This window comes from Canis lupus, chromosome 6 (genome assembly GCF_048164855.1).
Source record: "Canis lupus baileyi chromosome 6, mCanLup2.hap1, whole genome shotgun sequence".
Classification (NCBI taxonomy): domain Eukaryota; kingdom Metazoa; phylum Chordata; class Mammalia; order Carnivora; family Canidae; genus Canis; species Canis lupus.
The window spans coordinates 45715193-45739165 of record NC_132843.1 but is presented as its reverse complement, the minus strand read 5'-3'; the positions used below and the strand labels follow the sequence as shown (position 1 = coordinate 45739165).

Below are 23973 nucleotides of genomic sequence, written 5' to 3'. Positions count from 1 at the left end.
TCCACTTACAGGTACAGATTTCTGCTCCAGGTAAGAGAATGAGTCTTATATTCTTCTACACCTCCTCCCACCCCCCAGGTCCCCGGAGGGCGAACACAGAGACCAGGAGTCATAGTCTAGGGCTCTACTGGAAAAACAGAATGGTGTGTAAATCTGACTGTCCTTTCCAGGTATTCAACATGCAGTGCAGGCTTCTTATTAATCTGATTCTAAAATGAAATCCCTGCTTGCTGCTTCCGATTTGATATCACTTCACCGGGTCCATAGATCTGCTTGCAATCAAAGAATAAGGCCGTTAAGCAACTCCACTCAGCCTGTGCTCCAGATGGAGGTGCCAGCCCCCATTGCTTACTGACCTCTCAGAGTTCTTCCAAGGACCAAATGAGACATTACACAGGAAAGCGTCTTGCAAATTATGAGCCCTGAAGCAAAAACAGAGCATTGCTTTAAAATCTAGTATTTGGGGGCACCTGGGTGGCTCAGTGGTTGAGCGTCTGCCTTTGGCTCAGGTCGTGATCCTGGGGTCCTGGGATCAAGTTCCGCATCGGGCTTCCCGCAGGGAGCCTGCTTCCCCCTCAGTCTATTTCTCTGCCTCTCTGTGTGTGTCTCTCATGGATAAATAAAATCTTTTAAAAAAGAAATTAAAAAAATAAATAAAATAAAATCTGGTATATGAAGATGTGCATTTTAAAAAATTGGGAAAGCATTTGCCTCAAAAAGGATTCCTCACTTTACAATAGTGTTTACTCAAAAGTGCTTTAAATGACAAGCTCACTGTTCTTTAGAAATGATTCAATCGGACAGCCCGGGTGGCTCAGCGGTTTAGCGCCTGCCTTCAGCCCACGGTGTGATCCTGGAGACCCAGGATCAAGTCCCGCATCAGGCTCCCTGCATGGAGCCTGCTTCTCCCTCTGCCTATGTCTCTGCCTCTCTCTCTCTCTCTCTCTCTCTCTCTCTCTGTGTCTCTCATGAATAAATAAATAAAATCTTTAAAAAAATTGATTCAATCAATGAATAGTGTTGGGAAACTGGATACCCCACATGCAAAAGAATTAGGTTGGACCCTTACTTGATGCCAGTGTCAAAGAAATAAAGCCAGACCTTAGAGCATTTAGACATTAAGATTAAAACCTTTTATTCGGTAGCTACTGACAGCAGGAAAAGAGCTGACCTCCATTCCCATTTGTGCAAAAGTGATTGGGCTTTTTAAGGGACAGGTGGGGATGGGATGACTTCCTCAAGCAAAAAAATGACAAAGGGTTGGTCAGTGTAAATGTGATTTGGCCAGTGGAGTCTTCGAGCTGACAATTATGGAAGTTAGGAGTCTATCCTCCCACACAGTCTGGGAGACAGAGCCCCACTGGCCCCATGATTATATTTCCAAGGAATGGCTCTCAGGTCCCTGAGAAAGACACACATCACTTTTAGGAGGTATATATGCCTCTCAAAGGGACAGAAGAACAATTCACACTTGGAATCCCGTTTTATTATGTGTTCTGAGAAAGGGAGGTTAAGGGCCTATCTTCAGGTGTTGGCTAGGACAAACGCCCAATTCTTCTGACAAGCCTGAGCTTTTCCAGACAGAGACTCACAGGAGGGCTGCTTTGTCCAAAGGCTCCAGCTTTCAGCTGCCAGGAGCTGAGTTCACGGACGGTTTCAAGTCTCCTAGAACAAATCAGTAAGAAGGAAGGAAAACTTTCACTATTTGCGGATGATGTGTGATACTATAGAAAACTTGAAAGACTCCACCAAAAAACTGTTGGAACTGGTCAACAAATTCAATAAAGTCACAGGATACAAAATCAATGTATAGATATCTGTTGCATTTTTATACAACAATAATGAAGCATCAGAAAGAAAAATTAAGAAAACAATCCTATCTACAATTGCACCAAATATAATAAGATATCTAGGAATAGGGATGCCTGGATGGCTCAGCGGGTTGGGCGTCTGCCTTCGGCTCAGGCCCTGATCCTGGGATCCTGGATCGAGTCCCACATCAGATTCCTTGCGGGGAGCCTGTTTCTGTCTCTGCCTCTGTGTGTGTGTGTGTGTGTGTGTCTCATGAATAAATAAAATCTTTAAAAAAAAAGATATCTAGTAATAAACCTAATGAAAAAGGTAAAAGATCTGTACTCTGAAAACCATAAAACATTGATGAAAGAAATTGAAGATGACACAAAGAAATGGAAAGACATTCCCATGCCCATGGATTGGAACAAATATTGTGAAAATGCCTATACTACCCAAAGTAATCTATATACTTAATGCAATCCTTCTCAAAATACCAACAGCATTTTTTCACAGAACTAGAACAAACAATCCTAAAATTTATATAGAACTACAAAAGACCTCGAATAGCCAAAGCAATCTTGAACAAGAAAAGCAAAGCTAGAGACATCACAATTCTGGACTTTGAGTTATATTACAAAGCTGTAGTGATCAAAACAATATGGTACTGGCACAAAAATAGACACACAGATCTATGGAAAAGAAAACCCAGAAATAAACCCACAAGTATATGGACAATTAGTCTTTGACAAAGCAGGAAAGAACATCCAATGGGAAAAAGAAGTCTTTTCAACAAACGGTGCTGAGAAAATTAGCCAGCTACATGCAAACAGAATGAAATTGGACCACTTTGTTACACCATGCACAAGAATAAATTCAAAATGGATTAAAGACCTAAATGTGAGACATGAAACCATAAAATCCTAGAAGAGAGCACAGATAGTAATGTCTCTGACGTCAGCCATAGCAACACTTTTCTAGGTATATCTCCTGAGCAAGAGAAATAAAAGAAAAAATAAACTATTCGGACTACATCAAGAAAAAAAGCTTTTGCACAGCGAGGGAAGTAATCAACTAAACTAAAAGGCAATCTATGGAATGGGAGAAGAGATTTGCAAGTGACATATATCTATAAAGGGTTAGTATCAAAATATATGAAGAACTTATAACTTCAAAAAACAAATAATCCAATTAAAAACTTATTTTTAGGGATCCCTGGGTGGCGCAGCTGTTTGGCGCCTGCCTTTGGCCCAGGGCGTGATCCTGGAGACCCGGGATCGAATCCCACGTCAGGCTCCCGGTGCATGGAGCCTGCTTCTCCCTCTGCCTGTGTCTCTGCCTCTCTCTCTCTCTCTCTCTGTGTGTGACTATCATAAATAAATTAAAAAAAAAACTTATTTTTATCCAATTAAAAGACATGAACGGACATTTCTCCAAAGAAAATATACAAATGGCCCATGGACACCTCAAAAGGTGTTCATCATCACTTGCCATCAGAGAAATGCAAATCAAGACTACAATGAGATTTTGCCTCACACCTGTTAGAATGGCTAAAATCATCAACACAAGAAACAACAGGTGTTGACGAGGATGTGGATAGAAACCCTCATGCACTGTGGATGGGAATGAACCCCGTGTAGCCACTGTGGAAAATAATATGGAGGTTCCTCAAAAAGTCAAAAATAGAACTACTCTACGATCCAGCAATTTCACTACTTGTTATTTACCCAAAGAATTCAAAGGGATACATGCACGCTAATGTTTATAGCAGCATTGTTTACAATAGCCAAGGTATAGAAGCTGCCCAAATGTCCATCGATTGATGAATGGATAAAGATGTGATAGAGGATAGATAGATAGATAGATAGATAGATAGATAGATAGATAGATAGATAATGAAATATTATTCAGCCATAAAAGAGAATGAAATCTTGCCATTTGCAATGACATGGATGGAGCTAGAGGGTATTATGCTAAAAGAAATAAACCAACCAGAGGAAGACAAATACCGTATGATCTCATTCATGCGGAATTTAAGAAATAAAACTGACAAGCTAAGGTAGAAAAGAGAAAGAGAGAGAGAGAGAAACCAAGAAACAGACTCTGAACTCTAGAGAGCACACTGATGGGTCATCAGAGGGGAAGGAGCTGGGTGGGGAATGGGTGAACTAGGTGATGGGGATGAAGGAGTGCAACTGTTGTGATGAGTACCAGGTGATATATGAAAGTGTTGAATCACTATATTGCGTACCTGAAACTAATACAACACTGTTATGTTAACTGACTAGAATTAGAATTAACGCTTAATAAAAAAGATAAGCCAGTCATGAAGGGACAAATAGTGTATGATTCCATTTATATGATAGAGTAGTCAAATTCACAGAGATAAAAAGTAGAACAGTGTCACCAGGGTTTGGGGGAGAGGGAACATGGAAAGTCATTGTTTCAAGGGCACAGAATTTCACTTTTGCAAAATGAAAAGTGTTCTGGAAATGGATGGTGAGGAGGGCTGCACAACAATGTGAATGTGCTTAATACCACTGACCTGTACACTTAAAATGAGTTAAGATGGCAAATAAATGGTTCAGGTCATGTCATGGTTGTTGTATAAATACAAAGGAAGACCTACCTGGACCCGTGTAAAGCAGACTGGGGTAAGGCAGCAGCATCTTAAATCTGACTGCTCTCCCTTGGTGCGCATGCCTAGCCTATATACATATTCCTTGGAACATCATGGCAGTGAAGCCTCTGGAACTCAGAGCATAGTGACCTATTAAAGAGCTGAGGCTCCTCCTCTTGGGCTCATCAGTGGTGACCCAAATATACGGTGCCCTTCCTCTTATGTTTCAGAGGGTAAAACAAGTCACCAAGAACCCCAAAAGCCAAACACCATGGATCATCCCCCTCGGACCCCAGTCCCACAACAAGCCACCCTCTTTGCTGGCAGCCACCACCCAGAACTCAGCGTGGCCTGGATCAGGAGGTTGATGTCCCTTCTCCAGGGACACAAGGAGGGGGTGGGGGTTGCACCAGAGAACCACCCAAAGGGCTGACTATGAAAAACTGCATTTCTTTTTGTTGGCTTCCTGCTCAAAGGAGGATGGATATAAGAGAAGGAACAAGGCTCCAGCCCCAGAAGATGAGAAGTACAGATTGTCAGCAGGAAATACTGTCAAGTTCCTGAGCAGTGAGGGTGGGGTGTCTAATGCGGTGTCTACCAGCAGGTTCTCCATGCCAACCCCCTGAAGCAGCATGTGTCCCCAAAGGCCATTGACAGGAGATACCCACAGCCCAGCAAATCTGATAAAGGCCGCCCCTCTCTTGGCCGGGGAGGGATCCATCATAGCCAAGGATTGGGCCCAGAGGCTCCCATCGCAGGCCCAGCAGCACTCCCAAAAACATAAGGCTTCGGGCGGGTATGTAGGAGCGCAACTGGGAAGACACAGGATGCCACCACGGTGACCCTCTAAGTGAAACACTTCCCTTACATCCGTGCTTGTACACAGAGCTGACGCGTGTGCATCAGTGGGGATGAAGGCCTGGAGATGAAGGCCTAGAGAGCCGGCCCATCCCCTAGCCTCGTGAAGGAAGAGGAAGCACAGCGACCTATGCAGAGAGCTGAGGCCTCCTCCTGGTGCAGGCAGGGGACCATCAGCCAAACCAAAAAGGCAAACCCACATCCAAATTACGGTCCGAGAGAACTAACTGCACTCGCTTGGCATCTACTTTTCTGAAAGAAATCAACCGGGGAAACATGACATAGCTGAACCGCCGGGTGTTCCGCAGCAGCACCCCCGATCTGCGGCCTGAGGATTCAGGGATTCGGTTACCTCCGAAGGGTTTCTCCGTTTTCAGTCTTCTCACCTTAAACCTCTCCAAGCCAGGAAGATTTCACTGGCTGCTTCCCACGGAACAGCTTTTCATTCAGGCGTCTCGGGATCCCTGGTCTCAGCAGCTACACACAGGCCAGTGGGGCCGGTCTCCTCACAGGCACGGGGCTGGCTACGCAGCTGGACGGCTCTCCTGGGGAACCCGCACACCCCCTCACCGCCCGCCCTCACAGTGGGACAATGAGGAAGTTAGTGAAAGATCAAAATGCATCGCCCCCCAGTGACAGTCCTGTCCCCAGCTTTCTGGCCCACGCCTTGTTTTTTCTGCGTTTTTCGATGCTGCCCACCCCTCTCACTGAGGTGCACTGGACAGGGCGTGGTGATCCTCGCACTCCCTCCCCAGGGACTGGCTTTCGAGGTCAAGGACACCGGAGGCCCCCGGGAGGCATCAGGAGCTCCCCAGACACCTCAGCAGCTTCTAGGCCCACTGCTGGGCGTTTCTGGCTTGCAGTTTGGGCCCGGGTAGGGGGGCAGGGAGAGCAGGAGGGTGGAGCGTGATCTGGGAATAGCCCCAGGAGACACCAGGGTAACAGTTTAATAAGTACCCTGACTGCGTATGCTCTTTCTGTTCAGAAAGTGCTTGGAGCACTTTCACTTCTAATAATTTACTTTCATCCTCACAAGCCTACGGGGGAAGAGTATCATTAGCTGGCTTTTATTGATGAGGAAAAGGAAGAAATCAAAGACCCACCCAGGAGTCCCCCAGATTCCTCTCCCTGTGCTCTTTCATCTTCAACACTAGTTTTCAAACTCCCTGCAGGCAAACCCCAAGCTTGGGTCTCACATTGGTTTACAAGGGCTCACAAATGCCTGTAAACAAAATCTCACGTTGGTTTACAAGGGCTCACAAATGCCTGTAAACAAAAAATTAGAGTTCGAGCACTTTGATGTGGGGTGAAGAGCTCAACAACCCGCTTAAAAAAGCAAATTTATAGGGCAGCCCAGGTGGCTCACGGTTTAGCGCTGACTTCGGCCCAGGGTGTGATCCTGGAGACCTGGGATCGAGTCCCGTGTCAGGCTCCCTGCATGGAGCCTGCTTCTCCCTCTGCCGGTGTCTCTGCCTCTCTCTCTTTCTCTCTCTCTCTCTCTCTCTCCCTGTGTCTCTCATGAATAAATAAAATCTTAAAAAAAAACTTATTTTTAATCCTCCCAGAGCAAGGCACAAACTGCTGACCACTGCCCCACTCACCCCTTCCCGGGGCTGTCTAGGGCCCGAAGGAGCAGCAGGGGGGTGCAGGGCTTCAGGAAGGTACAGGGGCCCAGAGGAGTTCAGGGCCCCAAGGGAGTGCGATGTTCCAGGAGGGTGCGGGGCCCCAGGGGGGCCCAGTGCAGCAGGAAGATGCAGGGGCCACAGAGGAGTTTGGGGCCCCTGGAGAGAGCTGCAGGGGGTGCGAGGCCCCAGGAGGGTGCAGTGCTCCAGGAGGGTGCGGGAACCCCAGAGGAATTCAGGGCCTCTGGAGGGTGCAGGGCCCCAGAGGAATTCGGGGCCTCTGGAGGGTGCAGGGCCCCAGGGGGTGCGAGGCCCCAGGAGGGTGCAGTGCTCCAGGAGGGTGTGGGGAACCCAGAGGAATTCGGGGCCTCTGGAGGGTGCGGGGACCCCAGGGGAATTCGGGGCCTCTGGAGGGTGCAGGGCCCCAGGGGCTGCGAGGCCCCAGGAGGGTGCAGGGACCCCAGAGGAATTCGGGGCCTCTGGAGGGTGCGGGGACCCCAGGGGAATTCGGGGCCTCTGGAGGGTGCAGGGCCCCAGGGGGTGCGAGGCCCCAGGAGGGTGCAGGGCCCCAGCGGGTGCGGCGGGGAATTCAGGGCCCCAGGAGGGTGCAGGGACCCCAGGGGAATTCAGGGCCTCTGGAGGGTGCAGTGCTCCAGGAGGGTGCGGCGACCCCAGAGGAATTCGGGGCCCCTGGAGGGTGCCGGGCCCCAGCAGGTGCACGGCCCCTGGACGGGGCGAGGCTCCGGGGGGTGGGAGCCCCCGCCAGCGCCTCCCCGGCTCCCGAGGCCCGAGGCCCTGCGCAGCAGCCAGCGGGGGCACGGAGCCTCTCCGTCCCGAGCACCCCAGCACCCCCGCACCCCCAGCCCCGGCGCGGGCCCCCCTGCTCGGGCTCCTGGCCCCAACGAGCCCGCGCTGTCTCGCTCGTTCCCACGGCGGGGGGTTTATTTTCCTTTCTCGCCCCGTCGAACAGGAAGCGAAGCGAGGCGGTGCGCGCCGGCCTAGCGGGTGCGGGGCGCGCGCGGCAGCACCAGCAGCGGGATCTGCTCCAGCCGCTCGGGCCGCGCCCCCCGCCGCCGCCACGCCGCCAGCCTCCGCAGCAGCCCCTGCAGGCGCCGGGGCGCCCACCCGCCGCGCTCGGGGGCCTTCCTGCGGCGCCCTCCGCGGCCCGCGCCGCGCGCCCACAGCCGCCGCCAGCACCAGCAGCCCGCGCCGCCCCCGCCGCCCCCGCCGCCGCCGCCGCCGCCGCCCCGGGGCCTCCGCGCCTCCGCCATGCCCGCGCTGCCCGCACGCTCCTCCGGGCCGAGGGCTCCTCGGTGCGCGCCCGGGTCGCCCGGGAAACGCGAACGCGGGCCCACAATGCCCCGCACGGGCCGCCGGGGGTTGGGGGGGAGGATGGGGGGGATGGGCCGCGTGACCCCTGCCTGGCCTCGACACCGACACCGAGGGCGGGATCCAGGCGTGCCCGGGGCTCGAACGGCCCCCTCGGCTCCCCCACTGGATCCCAACTTGGCTGCCGGGCCCAGTGTTGCCTGCAGGCTTGTCATTTCGGCGACGCTGGTTTTCAGGGCTTCTCTGATTTTCCACAAAGGCGGGGAACCAGTGTCTCAGGAAAGATCCCCAAACCTGGTAGTGTTTCTCTCATCTCTTCCTTGGGCGGGGGATGGGGTGGGTGGGAGGGGGGGTGACGGTTGATTTTTTTTTTTTCAATATTTTTTTCTGATTGCAAACCTAAGATTCTTTGTGGAAAAATCGAAAAGCACCAATACAGCAAAGAAACCATCTTTTTCCTGCCTCCTTATGCAATTTTTTGCACAAGTCAACTTCTCGAATTCAAGTGAGGAGACATCAAAATAACAATAGCTAGCTCCTCTTGTGCTTGTTATGTACTAAGCACTCCACTCAACAGTCTGTATATTCTTTCTCCTTTTCTTCTAAAGGATTTGTTTTTGTTTGTTTTTTATTTATTTTTATTTATTTTTTAATTTTTTTTATTGGAGTTCAATTTGCCAACATATAGCATAACACCCAGTGTTCATCCGTCAAGTGTCCCCCTCAGTGCCGGTCACCCAGTCACCCCAAACCCACCCCCAACCCCCAACCCCCACCTCCCCTTCCACTACCCCTTGTTCATTTCCCAAAGTTAGGAGTCTCTCATGTTTTGTCACCCTCACTGATATTTTCACTCATTTTCTCTCCTTTCCCCTTTATTCCCTTTCACTAATTTTTATATTCCCCAAATGAATGAGACCATATAATGTTTGTCCTTCTCCAATCGACTTACTTCACTCAGCATAATACCCTCCAGTTCCAACCACATCGAAGCAAATGGTGGGTATTTGTCGTTTCTAATGGCTGAGTGATATTCCAGGATTTGTTTTTTGTTTTTGGTTGTTGGTTTGGGTTTTGGGGGGTTGGGGGTCTGCTCTTTTTGTCATCGTTGTTCAGTTTTTTGGTAGCCCACTAAGAAATGAACAAGCTCTGGAATAAGTCTGCCTGAGTTCGAATTCAGGCTCCAACATTGACCAGCTTTAACTTTGGGCATGTTACTTAACCTCTCAGTGCCTCACCTTACCCATCTGTAAAACTGAGGTAATAGCAGTCCTACTTCTGAGAGGGGGTTGTGTGAATTAAATGAGGTAATATGTATATAAAGCATTTAGTATACACTGGGCATATAGTAAGTGCACACAAATAAATTATTATTATGCAATCCTAAGGACAACTCAAGTGGAGTGTTTCCCAAGTGAATGTTCCCATTGTGCTGAGAAAAGTAAAGCCTAAGAGGTAAAAATCATTGATCTGGGATAACATGGCTTATCAGTTAAGGAAAATGATTGAACCCCAGATTCTTTGAACCCCTGGATATGAAATGACCATACTGCTGTTGAGCGTTCAGCTGCTCACCTTAGTAGTACAGTGTCGTTCTTCTAGTACTCCCGTCGTCTAAAATGTCCAGAGCCAATAGGTTTGATGTTTGTGTAGATTCTGGGTACAGAAAACAGGAGGAAAAAACCCCCAGTTGTCCAGTCCTTATTTCTAACCACTTTTATAAATTCGCAGTCATCTGGGCAGAAGCCTTTTGGTCCTCATGGCATAAGCCATTCCCCTTCAAGAACCACTTGGTTGCTTTGCTCCTTCTCCAGTTGTCCGTGGGGGCCTCCTCCTCGTATTCTGGGCTGTGTGTGCTTCCTGCTTCCTGTGCCAGAAAGTCAAGCACAAGGTAAATCCTGGCAGACAGATTCCACTAAAGAAACCAGCCCCAGGGATCCCTGGGTGGCGCAGCGGTTTAGCGCCTGCCTTTGGCCCAGGGCGCGATCCTGGAGACCCGGGATCAAATCCCACGTCGGGCTCCCGGTGCATGGAGCCTGCTTCTCCCTCTGCCTGTGTCTCTGCCTCTCTGTCTCTCTCTCTCTCTCTCTCTCTCTGTGACTATCATAAATAAATAAAAATTAAAAAAAAAAAAAAAGAAACCAGCCCCAAATCAGACGGATCATTTACATGGACAGTGAAAGGAAGAGGAGTCAAAGATGCCAGCTCCCTGCAGACGCCCGAGCTCAGGGCAACCCTGCAACTACAGGGGCCTGGGGACTTCAACACCAGTGGTGGGACACTGTTGCTGAGGAGCTAATGCCCTGCCCCGGCTAGTTTCCAGGGAGCATCTCTGCCCTAAGTGGGGGGGAGGGCAGGGCAGACACCCCCCTACCACCCACCCCCCCACCTCACCATCATCAGAAGCTAGGAGGCCTTGTGGAAATGTCTTAAAACAGCCTCCTGGGCAGCTAAGAGGCAAGTGAGAAGTGCTCCGGCAGCTCCTCCCAAGCCTCCCCTGCCTCTCGTTCTGGGACTATTACTGAGTGTTGTCAAGACTCCGATTCGTGGGGCACCTGGTGGCTCATTCAGTTAAGCATCTGCTATCAGCTCAGGTCATGATCCTGGAGACTCGGGTTTGAGCCCGGGGCTCCCAGCTCAGAGAGGAGTCTGCTTCTCCCTCGTCCTCCCCCTCTTCCTCTCTCTCTCTCTTTCTCTCTCTCTGTCTCTCTCTCAAATAAATGAATAAAATCTGAAAAAGAGAGAGACGTAGATTCGGCTGTAACTCAAGCCTGGCTTATGTGGCCTATGAGGATGCATACAAGGTCCCCAGGGCACCATGACAGAGCCATCTGCCTGCACAAACCACGTGCTTCCCCAATCTTTTTCTGGCTGTTACGGACTAAATCATGTCCCCTGAAAAGTCATATGTTGAAGTCCTAACCCCTAGAACCTCAGAATGTGAAGATAGGACCCAAGGAGGTAATTAAGTTAAAATGAAGTCATGAGGGTGACCCTAGTCCAATATGATGGATGTTCCTATCAGAAGAATAGGACACCAACACAGAGGGACGGTCATGTGAAGACACAGGGCAAGGTGGCCAATCTACAAGCCAAGAAGAAAGGTCTCAGAAGAAACCAAATATGCCAACTCGTTGATCCTGGACTCGCAGACTGCAGAACTGAGAGAAAATAAATTTCTGATGTCTAAGCCCCACGGTGTCGCATTTTAGTACAGCAGTGCTAGCAAACGAAATCACTGGCTCGCTGGCTTTGCCTCCTGTTCTATTTTCCCTTAAACCCCTCCATTCTCACAACACCAGGAGGCACTTCCTTGGCTCTGCAGTGCTCAGGCTCCGCCATGCAAAGGTTCCCTGTGTGGACGCTCTCTGTTCAACCCTGACCAGGCCTGTGAGTCCTCAGGGAAGGTCTGGGCAGCCTCAGACATAGCCTCAGGCCTGGCTTGGAGATTGGAGTTTTCGGACACCTGTCACCAGCTGCTTGGGCTGATGCTAGGTGACTCCAGGTCTAGGGTTGCCAGATAAAATACAGGTCACCCAGTTGAATCTGAATTCCGGGTAAAGCAACAATTTTTTATTATAAGTATATCCCAAATATTGCATTGGTATACTAATACTATAAATCATTTAACTGGTCATTTGTATTTTAATTTGGTCCCCACCAGGGTCCTGGGGAGAGTCCAAGGGCCCACTTCATAAAGACACCCTGGGGGCAGATCTCCTCCAGGTCCCTCAGGAGATCTTCAAAACTGGCCAGAGGCTGGAGCACTCTCCATGTTCTCCAACCCCAAGCAGGAGCAGCTTATCATGCCAGCTTGTCCCAACCCAAGTACCCAGAATAGAAAGACAGACCTGGAGTCCCCAAAGTTAAGAAGAGCACATTATTGGGCACCTAGGTAGCTCAGTGGTCGAGCGTCTGCCTTTGGCTCAGGGCATGATCCTGGGATCGAGTCCCACATCGGGCTCCCTGCAGGGAGCCTGCTTCTCCCTCTACCTGTGTTTCTGCCTCTCTCTGTGTCTCATGAATAAATGAATAAAATCTTTTTTTAAAAAAACTCACATTTTAAAATAATGGGGTGTGGGAACTCCCTTTCTTCCCCCAGGATTTTAAGGATGTGATAGAAGATTTGGTACCCCCAAATCCAGAAAAAAAGGGATAGCATAATTAAGAGCATAAGGTTTGGGGTCATACAGACTTGACAAAACTAGCTAAATGGCCCTGAATATGTTACAGACCTGTCTCTCTGCCTCATGTTCAGGTCCCATGAGAGCATAGGAGTACTATTCCTACCTGTTGTAGGAATGGTTGTCACAGTGACAAGCAACGGGACAGGCATGTAGGGCCTTAGACAGTGCCCATCACAAAGCCAGTGCTCAATAAACAGTAGCACTCCTGCCCTGAAATCTTCTCTGTTTTGGCCAGTTTGCATCTCCTGCCCCAAACACTCCCCAGCACAAATGGTTCTCCTAACACGAGTCCCAGCAGGGCCTTTGTTTCTGAAGCCCCAGAGTTAATGACAAGCTCTGTGAACTCAAACTCCTGGAAACGTTCCCAGGAAAATTTGGGATGCAGAGATGCAAGATAGGAGAAAACAGATGGCTTTGGTTTTTCTGAGGTATGGACAAGTGAAAGGTCAGGTAGCTCTGTAGGAGCGAGCACAGTGCCAAGAGGCCCCAGCCCATGAGACATCTTCCTCATGATCTACCGCCAGGCCCCCACCTCACACACCTGCTGACCATGCAGCCAGGAACAGGGGGAGCAGCACCAGCCAAGCCCTAGGGTGGGAAGATTAAGGTAGTGGCCCTCAGTTCCATCAAGGCTAAGCCAGTGACATCATCCCTATATATGAAAGGTGACACGTTAGTAAGCAGACACATGAAGTGGGAGAATGAGATCACCGGGGGCAGCACCTGCCATTACCCGGATAACTAGGCCAGAGGAGGAATATGGATGTTTTTTAAAGATTTTATTTATTTGAGAGAGAGAAAGAATACACAATGGGGGAGGAGAGAGATAGGGAGCCCGACTCGGGGCTCCATCCCAGGATCCTGGGGTCATGACCTGAGCTGAAGGCAGTTGCTTAACTGGCTGAGCCACCAGGCGTCCCTGGAGAGTAGAATTTGGACAAAACAGAACAGATTTTGCCTCTATTCTTTATGGATATGGCCCTCGTTCTAGTATATGGGCTTGACAAGATGACCATTTTGAAATCGTTCTTTATCATAAGAACCAGATGTTTTCCCCAGATATTTTGAGATAAAATTTGATGGAATAAATGCATCCCTAGGAAAAGCCTGGTTCCCATAAAAGGAAAGCAAATTCTGTATCCAAGGACATCGGATAATTACACCCTTGAATGTTTGTGTGCTATTATAGTGACTACAAGGGAACTAGATTCTCTCCCCTTTACTGTGTGTGGGTGGATCTTATCCTCAGTATGTCAAGGCTACTGAAATGTTAGAGCAACCTTCAAGTCAGACAGGGCCTCCCCTTAGAAGACCCCCAAAACCATGGCCTGTGGAAATCCAAAGCATCCCCCTCCTCCAAGATTTCTGCAAATTCTTTTTCTCCAGTTTCTCTCTCTGTATCTGTACCCCTTTCTCTGCCTTTCACAGAACCCCTTATCACTTGAAGCATGAAACATTCTGAAATTCGTAAATTTTCATGGAAATCTCAGAATGGGAGATGGACAAAGGGCTCACAGTGTAAAAATACAAATGACTTCCTAAGAACCGTATCATGCTGCTCAGGGCATCCACCTCTGAGGAATCTCAGTGGACTTCCCTGACTCAACCCGACCTTCTTACTCTTCCTGGTTCTTCTCAACCAGGCTACTCTCTTCTACTCCATTCTACGTCTCTTTTCTTCTCCTTCAAAGAAGAAGAAAAAAAAAAAAACAAAATTTTTTGTCCTGTTCATGGCAAAGGACTTTTCTACTGTCTGCCCTGTTCATGGCAAAGGACTTTTCTACTAATATATTGACTCCTGGTGACAACTAACTTCAGAATCTAATCTACCTCAATCAGCTTGATATTTTCCTTAAAAATAGGTATTTCCACCTGAAAAGTATATTTCTTTTTTTTTTTAAGTAGACTCCATGCCCAGCATGGAGCCCAATGTAGGGTTTGAACTCACAACCCTGAGATCAAGACCTGAGCCAAAATCAAGAGTCAAACACTTAGCCAACTGGGCCACCCAGGCACCCCATGAAGTACATTTCTATTATTATAATGTAAACATTTGCAACTTCCCTGTGGAATCAGAGATGGTGGGTAGGTAAGTGAGGAAGGAGGAGGAATACTACTGAATCAGCATCATCACTATCACCATTATCACCATCATTATCATCATCAATATCATCACCACCACCATCACCATCACTGCCATCATCATCATCACCATCGTCATCGCTACCATTCAGCGGCTCTGACCATTACATGGCATAACATGCATGATGTCATTTCAGCAGCACAACAGCCCCTGAGGCAGATAGAAACAGCATTCCATGTCACAGATAAGGACGCCAAAATGTAAACTGCTGTTGAAGGCACTACAGTTAAGCAGAGACAATAAGCCAAGGCAGGAAAACCTGCAAATCTAACTCCTGACTTATGAATTGATTAGGAATTTGAGCTGCCCTCCCAGATGGAAAACCAGGAACTACCAGGACAGGATGGAGGGCTGCTGGAAGATTTGAGCCAGAGAAAAACGTATGACTTCTGTGAGAGGAGAAGCTTTTACATTGTTCTTGGAGAAGGCCAAGATACAGTTAGATGTTGCCTTGTGTCAGGAAATAGAAGGCCCTGGCCTCATGGACATAGGGAGCTGGGAGAAAGAGCCCAAAACAAAGCTGAACAGGTTTCTGAGACTAGAATACAGTTGTCTTAAACCAGGGTGTGCAAAGGAACCAGCTCTGTTTGCTTGTTATTCACAATAGCTATTGCGGGGTCAGTGACCTACAGTCTGTAAACATAATTTTGTATACTTTGAGTTCTTTCTGTGGCTTATTAATTTCAGTGTTTTGGCTGTCTTTCTAATGTTCCTTTAGATGATGCCAATCTATTTTCTATAACGAAGATAAAGGTGGGATTTTTTTTAATAGTTATTAGGACAGGGTTTTAGATGGGAATGATGAACAACATATATCCAGGCAAGGCAATGACCAAGGGATTCCAGAGAGAATTTCTACAGGAAAGGTTAAATTCAGAGAGAAGAGATCTGGGACACTGACACAGCCACATTCCTCTACCCTCTGCCCTGAGGTCTCCACTCAAAACTTTGAGGCTGAAGCAACCAAACACAATGAATGGAACTTGTAAGGTTACAATTTAAATAAATCAACTGTAAGAGGGGAGATTTGAATATGGACTTTGTAGTCTATATGAGTCTATATGTGCTAAAGAATTCTTGTTAATGTTATCAGGTGTTATAGTGACATAATTTTCCAATAAAAATGTTTTATTCTGAATACTGAAGAATTTAAGTTCGAAACTGGGGGTTACTTTAAAATATCCAGGAAGGGACACCTGGATGGCTCAACAGTTGAGCTTCTGCCTTTGGCTCAGGGCATGATCCTGGGGCCCTGGGATCGAGTCCCACATCAAGCTCCCCATGGGGAGCCTGCTTCTCCCTCTGCCTATGTCCCTCCTCTCTCTCTGTATCTCTCATGAATAAATAAACAAAATCTTTAAAAATAAATAAATGAAACAAAATATCCAGGAAGGAAGGAAGGAAGGAAGGAAGGAAGGAAGGAAGGAAGGAAGGAAGGAATAAATACATAAATAAATAAATAAATAAATAAATAAATAAATAAATAAATAGCTAGCCCAGGAAGAAAAGAGGGAGGTAGATGAAGAAAGTCTGGCAAAATTATTTGGACATTTTCAAAGAAAAACCTCCGGAAAGGCTAGCGTAAAGAGAGTTTGTGGCTGTGGTCTCTGGAGCAGTGTGATGGGGGAAATAGACAACTTGAAACCACCGACCTCAACCATGAGCCCTTTCCAGGAGCAGGGGAGATTTGCCTGGGAAACCGACCTAGATTATCACCTAGTTTGAAAGGTGGAAATCCCCAAGGGCCAGAGGAAACCCTAAGAGGCGAAATCTCAGAGGAGGGGGGTGTACCCCATGTCTTCACCACAGAAGGGCCACGGGCAGTGGAGGCCATGCCAGCCTATCAGTAACCCAGGGGATGACGTTCTCACTCTACTTAGCCTTTCTAGGTCACAAAATCAAAAACGATTGCCATAAAGTCAAGTTACTTTCTCTTTGTGTCTCAGTTTCTTAGGGGGAAAATACATGAACTAACAAGATGGGGACAACCAAGCTTTCTCCCTGCCCAGGACAGAGGCTCAGAGAGAGAGCTGTGATTACGACGCAGCAAACTGGACACTAATTATAAGCCACACAACTCCCTAGGTGCTGTTCCTTTGTCCTTGGTGCCAAAGCCTCTGCTGCCAATGTCAAGTGGAGAATTGCAAGTTCACTGGCATGCAGCTTTCAGAAGCCCCTCAGCAGCTGGGCAGAAAAGTCCAGGGGATGCCAAGGACAGGCTGAGCCCTAGGGGCTAGCATAAGCAACGCATCCTGGTCTCGACTGTTGGAAGAATGGGCCTAGGGATGCATTTATTTTGGCACAATTTTATTTAAGAAAGCCCCAACCATGTGTTCAGGCAACAGATGTCCAGGCGAGGCCCGGGGAGATGGAGAGGAGTGCTTGCCCCTCTGACTCTTCCTCATTTGAGACTTGCCCCAGCTTCCAGACCTCGTGTAAAATGACCCTGCTCCTCCTCTGCCACAAGCTATGACCCAAACTCCATCACTCAAATTGTCTCTCCCCAGAACTGAAATCCAGATGGTTTCTGGTTAGATATATATGGGTGCAGGACCTGAAAGTCATGTCGATTCCAGGGTGAGGGCACCATCAGACCCAGCTTTAAATATATACAAATGTGGAGGTATCTATCCCTTCGATGTATTCAAAGCCCTTTCCAGGGCCCCTGGGTGGCTCAGTTGGTTAAGCATCTGCCTTCGGCTCAGGCCGTAATCTCAGAGTCCTGGGATCGAGCCCCACATGAGGCTCCACATTCAGCAGGGAGTCTGCTTCTCCCTCTCCCTCTGCCCTTCCCCCCATACTCTCTCCTCTCTGTCTCTGCCTCAAAATAAATAAATAAAATCTTAAAAAAAAACAAAACTTTCCAGCAAGAAATACTCATTCTGTTGGCTATGACAAAGATTTTTCAACAGACATGTGTAGCAAATTTCTCAAGGTCATAGAGTAATTCACTAGAAAATCAAATAGGAATTTAGATTTCTCAAATCCAAAGTTAGCTTCTATGAATGAGAACTGCTCCCTCCCTTGGAATGACATATATACACCACTTCAATTACCCAGATAATGTGAATTAAAAGGTCTGGCAGCACAAAGTTCTCAGCAGCATTGGAACCTGAAAATCTGGGGGACAAGGGGTGTATCTAAGCACCCAGCATCCCGCAGAAAATTGCCAGCCCCTGAAATCACTGAACCCAGTACACCTTCCAAATTATGTGTATTTTAGGTGATCAATGTAATCTTCAGCTCTATTTTTAGCTCTCCCATCCTACAAAAGCAATTGTAAGAACAGAGAAAATCTCTATGGCAGAGTGTATTACGTGTGAACTGCTCATCCGGTGTCTCTGAGGCAGAAACACTACAATTTCTCGGGTCGCGCTGTTTTATTTTTGGAATGTAACACAAATAGATTCCTAAATTCTTCATAGTGGAATACTTAACACTTTGAATGTGGAACATTCCACAAGGTCTGTAAATGACATCATGAACCCTAGTCTTTTCAGGCATGAGGTTGGTGGGAAGTTTGAAAAAATCAGGACTGGGTTTCCTTGACATCCAGAGGTAGACAGCGTGGCCAGAACGGCGTCCTCAATGAGTATCAGCGCTGATGGCTTTGAGGTCTAGAAGGAAATCACAAATTCCTGTTTCCAGGCGACGTGACAGGATCCATCTCACAAGCAGACACAATCCCGATGTCCCCTTAAAGTCAGCAAGACCCGGGCTGAATTTCTTTATCCCCTTCTACTCCAGCGTCACCTACACAGAACTGATAGAGATGGCCCGTGACAGAGGTCAGCCACCTGCAGGGCAAGATGCAGGGACTCTGATCACCAGGGTCCACAGAGAACTCCATCTTGGTCAGAGGGTAGGAGGGGGCATCGCTGCACCCCAGGATCCAGCATCAGACCCCTGCCCTGAGGAAGCACCAGGGAAACCCGTTGGGAACAGAGTTCATTTTCTTTTTTTTTTTTTTTTTAAACATTTTATTTATTTATTCATGAGAAACACAGGAAGAGAGAGAGAGGCAGAGAAGCAGGCTCCATGCAGGGAGCTGGATGCGGGACTCGATCCCAGGACTCCAGGATCACGCCCTGGGCCGAAGGCAGGCACTAAACCACTGAGCCAGGGATCCCCAGAGTTCATTTTCGAGTCCTGGCTCTGCCTCCTCCCAGCACACACACACACACACACACACACACACTCACACTCAGGCTCACGCTCCTTGCCAGACTCACCGCTTTGTTGATGCTGTGTCCACCCCCTGAACTTTGAATGTCACCAGTCAAACCAAATCCTGCCCATCCTATAAGATCCTTCCCAAAGTTGGGTGCCACTGGCCGAGCCCATCTTTCAGCCCTGGCTCATGAATGTTCACACACAGCTTGGCATTGAATTATTTCCTGAGTGCATCATGTACATTGTCTTTCTAACCGAGCTCTAAATGCCTTGAGGATAGGCAAGCCTATTTTGTACATGCTCCTGTACCCTCTCTGGGCCCAGACTAATGTAGAGCATATAGAAGATTCATGTCCTTTGGTCCAAAAATGATAAGGACACGGGGAAATTTTTATTTTATTAGATCTCTTTGGGGAAGGAAGGGATGTGTTTGGTAGAAATACTTGGACAAAGTCCTTGAGGCTGAGAGTGAGGCATCCCAAGACATTCTCAAACAGAAGAGGGTTGTTAAATTGCTACTCGTAAGATCAGGAGAGTCATTTATGGAGCTTCTGAGAAAGAGGGGAAAGCAAAAAGACAGGGGAAATGAGGCAGATATACGGTCCGCTGTATCACAGTGAGCCACTTCTACTCCCAAACCTTCAGCAAAATTATATTAAAATTCACAAAAGAGCTGATATGCATTGATTGCTAATGAAAACCAGAGAAGGGACCAGGTTTTATACCAGGGGCAGCGTGGGACTTTAAGACATTATATGGGTGCAGGAGTCAGACAGACAGGGAGGCCTTTGCTGGCACTCGGGTCATATTCCCATAAACGACTGACCAGTGTGGATGATTATCACGGAAATCCTGGTGATGGCACACTGGCCCCAGAGATATTTTCCCCTCCTCCTCCACTCTGCTACTGTCTATTTAAGGAAAAATTAGAGTGAAGGCCAATACGGCCCTGGATGTAGGATGATCCCAAGTCTCTATTTGATAAGACTCACTTGGACTGTGTTGCTGTGAGTTGGGTTTGATGTTGAAATCACCTCAAGATTGGGTCAACCATCCATTCAGTGAGCACATTTCCTTAGCTTGGATGCTGGGGACTGCGCCAGGTTCTTGGCTCTGTGTATTCAGAGTGTAGGTAGAATTTTGCACTTACTGCTTCCATGATTTAGAAGTGTCCTCATTTACAGACACGCCCTCTCAGCTAGATGGAAAACAGGATGTACAGTGCATTTGATCCACACTGTAATCCAAGAAAAAATACAATGGGAAAAATAAGCATTTTGTTTATAAGATATGACTGATGATAGATAAGTACTTTACATACTTAAAGTTTGTTAATTAACACAACTTTGTTCACTATATTATATAAAAATACTGTAAAAGCGAGCAGAGTATGTATTACAGTTCTCTAGAGAAACAGAACCAATTACATATACATATACATGTATAGAGAAAGGGGGACAGAGAGAGATTCATTATTTGTTATAAGGAATTGGCTCATGTGATTATAGAGACTGTAAAGTCACAGGATTGCTGCAGTAAGCTTGAGACCCAGGAGAGTTGATGATAGAAGTTCCAACCCAAGACAGGCAGGCTGGAGACACAGGAAAACTTCACATCCAAGCACAAGAAAAACTGAGTCTCCGCTCAAAGCCGCACAGGAGGAGCTCCCTCTTAGCCTTTCTTGAGGGAGTCAGGCCTTCAACTGATTGGGTGCGGCCCACCCTTGCAGGGGAGTCAATCTGCTTCACTCAATTCACCAATTCAGGTGTTGATCTCAACCAGAAACATGCTCCGACATACACAGAATAATGCTTGACAAACTGTCCCAAGACCTCATGACCCAGTCAAGGTGACATAAAAGTAACCATTGCAGGGTACAACAGCGTATTCTAATTATATAAATGAAAAACACAGGCAAAATGAATCTATTGTCTAACAATTAAAGTCAGAAGAGTTGCTGCTCTGGAAGGGCTTCTGGTTAGTGGTATTTCCTGAAATGGATTTGGTAACATAGATACCTCCTGTTGTGAAAATTTATTGGGCTATACATTTGGGATTTGTACCCTTTTCTGAATGTATGTCATGTTCCAATTCAGTGTATCTTAAAAAGTGGACAGTAAGGGGGTTTGTGAGTATTTGTCTTCTGGAAACAACTATTTAAATGTCTTAGGAGAGAACCCTGGTATCAATTACTTCCAAGAAACTGTGTTTTCTTGGTCAATATCTTTCGGTCTCTCAAAATTCCTGGCTCGTGAGTAGAGTGATAGGATATGACTCCTGTTTTGATTCCTTTACCCTAAAGCCGATTTATGTTGAGGGGCATCTCTTGTGCCTTACATGGGGTCCCAGACAGGAAGGACAACAGCTCACCCTGACCATGGGACCACATGCTACAGCTGGGGGCATAGGAACCCAGGCCGATCCAGCGGAAGCCACAGCTAGGAAACCTCCACAAAGCTGACCGAGTTGAGCTGACGCAGTGTGAGAACTTTGCAGCCAAGCTTTCTTCCACTTATCCTGCTATCCTGCTCTCCCTGAGTCTCCTTCTGAGGAACCCGTGTTGCTTTGAAATTTCTAGGCAGAAAGAAGTTGATTTAAAACCTGATTCATGTCTGGCTCTCGGGGGAGACCCACGCACAAAGAGAGCTTTAGATAATTGTTTGAAGAAGCACTGGCCAAAGAAATTTTTTTTCCCTCTTAGTTCTTCCAAGGGCGTATTCTTTGCGAGTCAAATCCATAGGCACCCAATGAAGTAGAAATTGACTGGTTAGGCTAAGCAAGGCAGAGGGCCGATCTAATTCCTTGGCCTCCAGGGGCACCTGGGCAGCTCAAGGTCATGAGATCGAGCCCCACGGGGCTCCATGCTCAGCAAAGAGTCTACTTGAGATTCTCTCTCTCTCTCTCCCTCTCCTCCGCCCCCACCCCAGCACACACTCTCTCTCAATAAATAAACAAAATCTTAAATAAATAAATTCCTTGGCTTCCAAATTAACATTTTGGCCTTAATCCAGGGCCTTGTTAAAATCTTTCAAAGTAAGTTTATCCTTTCATTTGGTAGAATGTTAATTAGGCATCCCATCAATGCTGGAAAGAGGTTGACCTGGTTTGGGACTGCAGCTCAGCTACCACTAGCTCATTTGGTACATTATTCAACCTCTGAAACTATTTCCTCAAACTTGCAGTGTGAGGGGTGGATTTAAATGCATATGTGCAAAGTACCTAAGCCACTGCACTTACTCAGATGAATAACATATATTCATCACCACGGTCACCATTATGATGGTTATGTAGGTCTGGCACAAGGAAGTCATGGCAGTTGAATTAAAACAGTGCATGAACTCCTTTATTCTTCAGGAAGTTTATAATTTTACATTCAACAGGACATACCCAAGTAGAATCTAGACAAGGTTCGAATCATCAATAGGTCTGGAATATACCAGGTTAGAGTATTCGTGATTAGGTATGCCTAAGTCTTTAATAAAATGGAACAAATGAAATTTATTTTTAAATCACTTTAACATGCCTGGCTTGATGTTTTTATTGCACTCGATCGATCCTTTCGATGACATGAATGAGCGGTGGGGAAGTAGTCTACTTAATTGCATTCTGATGAACTGATGGATTTTTAAATCTTGATAAACATAATTCAAATGACAAATGTAATTCAAAAACACATAATAAGCATATTTTAGAATAACTATTGGCAGTGAAGAAATCTTAGGGAGAGGGATCATATCAATGTAACCTTCCTCCTAACAAAGCTGACATGGGTCGAGGTGACACCATGCAAGAAGATTAATTTCTTACACAGTGATTTGTAAAGTGTGACAACAACAGCATGGAGGTTGATTTTAACAAGTATTTTGAAAATGTGGTTACTGAAGAAAGTAATGAGATTTTATTTTTCTCTTTGCAGGAAGGAGAGAAAGTTTCTGTTTCTGAAATTATCATGTCAGATAAATCCAAGGTAGAAGTTGAAAAGAAACGAATTATGTAATCCCTCTGCTTCATCTTGTCTCCTTTTTAAGGGATATAAACTATTAGTAATAGACTAGTGAGAATTTTCATATGTGAGTCACAGCGTGTGAATCATGGTAACCCATCCAAACCTATTCTGATTGGGAAAGATTGTTATATTCCTATTCCCACACTAAAATAATAACTCCCCTCCCACAGGGGCCAGCAGAAAAACATGGCTTTCCAGCCATGAACTTTAACACCTTTTCTTTATTTCTTTGCAGTTTGATTTTTATGGGAATCTTGTCTCGGCTGGCTGGCTCCTCTAAGACTGACATTATTTAGGGCTTTCTTCCACGCAGGATGTAATTCTTGCTCACTGTTCTCTCTCCTGATCAGTTCTTGCCTCCATTTGCTGTTATTTCTACAAAGATAACATTCATGAGTCATTTTTTCTTAGAGCTTTAGAGTTAACAGAGCACTTTCATAATAACGTCATTTGAGCATCTTAGCAACTTTATGGAAAAATATAAATTAGTGCCCATTCTCCAGGTTGGGAAGCGTAGGCATCTGAGAGCATAAGTGACTTCCCAAGGTCCAACATCTCCTTATACCAAGTCAAGGAAATCAAACCCCTCACGGGCTCGATGGGCCCCGCCTGCCTGGTACCACAGCAGGAGGCTGGAGTGATGGGTGCTGAGGTGCTAAAGGATACAGAGAGCACATGGGTTTCTCTCCAGGCAAAGATCACAGAAGTTTGCAGAGCTGGCCACATGGTGTAGGACACAGAGCAGTACCGTCAGGCAGAGTGAGCCATTGCCTGGGTCCACAGGCCACCAGAGAGGCCAGCAGAGAGGCCCAGGTATAGAGGATACTCCCCACACACACAAAGAGGGTTCCAGTGCATCCAAGCAGCTCGCCTGCGCTATTCTCACCGGACAGGGGTGGGGCTGTACCCGTGGACCCTGGCCCCCCACCCAGAGATATGCATGCACATACCCTCATGCCTGCCCACACCCCCCTCCCCCGTCCATGCTGGAGCAGGATACATCCCTCTCTGCTCACAACTGCAGGTTACTTGTGCAAAACAAACCCAGTGACCGCCTGTGACACTGAATAAAGTGAGCACAGGATCCCGCCTCAGGTCCCGGACCCAGGCAAAGAGGCTGCACCCTTGAAGGAAACATCTTGAGCAGCCACTCCTTCAAGAATCCTTCATCTAGGGACACCTGGGTGGCTCAGCAGTTGAGCATCTGCCTTCGGCTCAGGTCGTGATCCTGGGGTCCTGGGATT

The 23973-nt window shown here is 47.2% G+C and overlaps 1 protein-coding gene and 1 long non-coding RNA gene across 2 annotated transcripts; one reads left to right on the top strand and one right to left on the bottom strand.

Moving 5' to 3' along the window:
- Positions 1–1118: 1118 nt before the first annotated feature.
- LOC140636055 (uncharacterized) lies at positions 1119–8162 on the bottom strand. The gene is made up of 3 exons (XM_072831533.1): positions 8123–8162; positions 5656–7994; positions 1119–1665 (listed from the first exon to the last, which is right to left on the bottom strand). The coding sequence occupies exons 1-2, from the start codon at positions 8160–8162 to the stop codon at positions 6550–6552; spliced, it is 1485 nt and encodes a 494-aa protein (XP_072687634.1). The 3' UTR covers positions 1119–1665; positions 5656–6549.
- A 130-nt stretch (positions 8163–8292) lies between these two features.
- On the top strand, positions 8293–17352 carry LOC140635527 (uncharacterized). Its single transcript, XR_012032844.1, has 3 exons — positions 8293–8517; positions 9952–10111; positions 16497–17352. It is a non-coding gene; the product is annotated as an uncharacterized lncRNA (long non-coding RNA).
- The last annotated feature ends 6621 nt before the right edge of the window (positions 17353–23973 follow it).

Excerpts from the sequence above, each read along its gene's own strand:
- LOC140636055 (XM_072831533.1), bottom strand. The coding sequence starts at position 8,162 with ATGGCGGAGGCGCGGAGGCCCCGGGGCGGCGGCGGCGGCG. Across the intron at positions 7,995-8,122 it reads CCGGGGCGGCGGCGGCGGCG|GGGCTGCTGCGGAGGCTGGC; the intron begins GCGGCGGGGGCG and ends CGGCGCCTGCAG.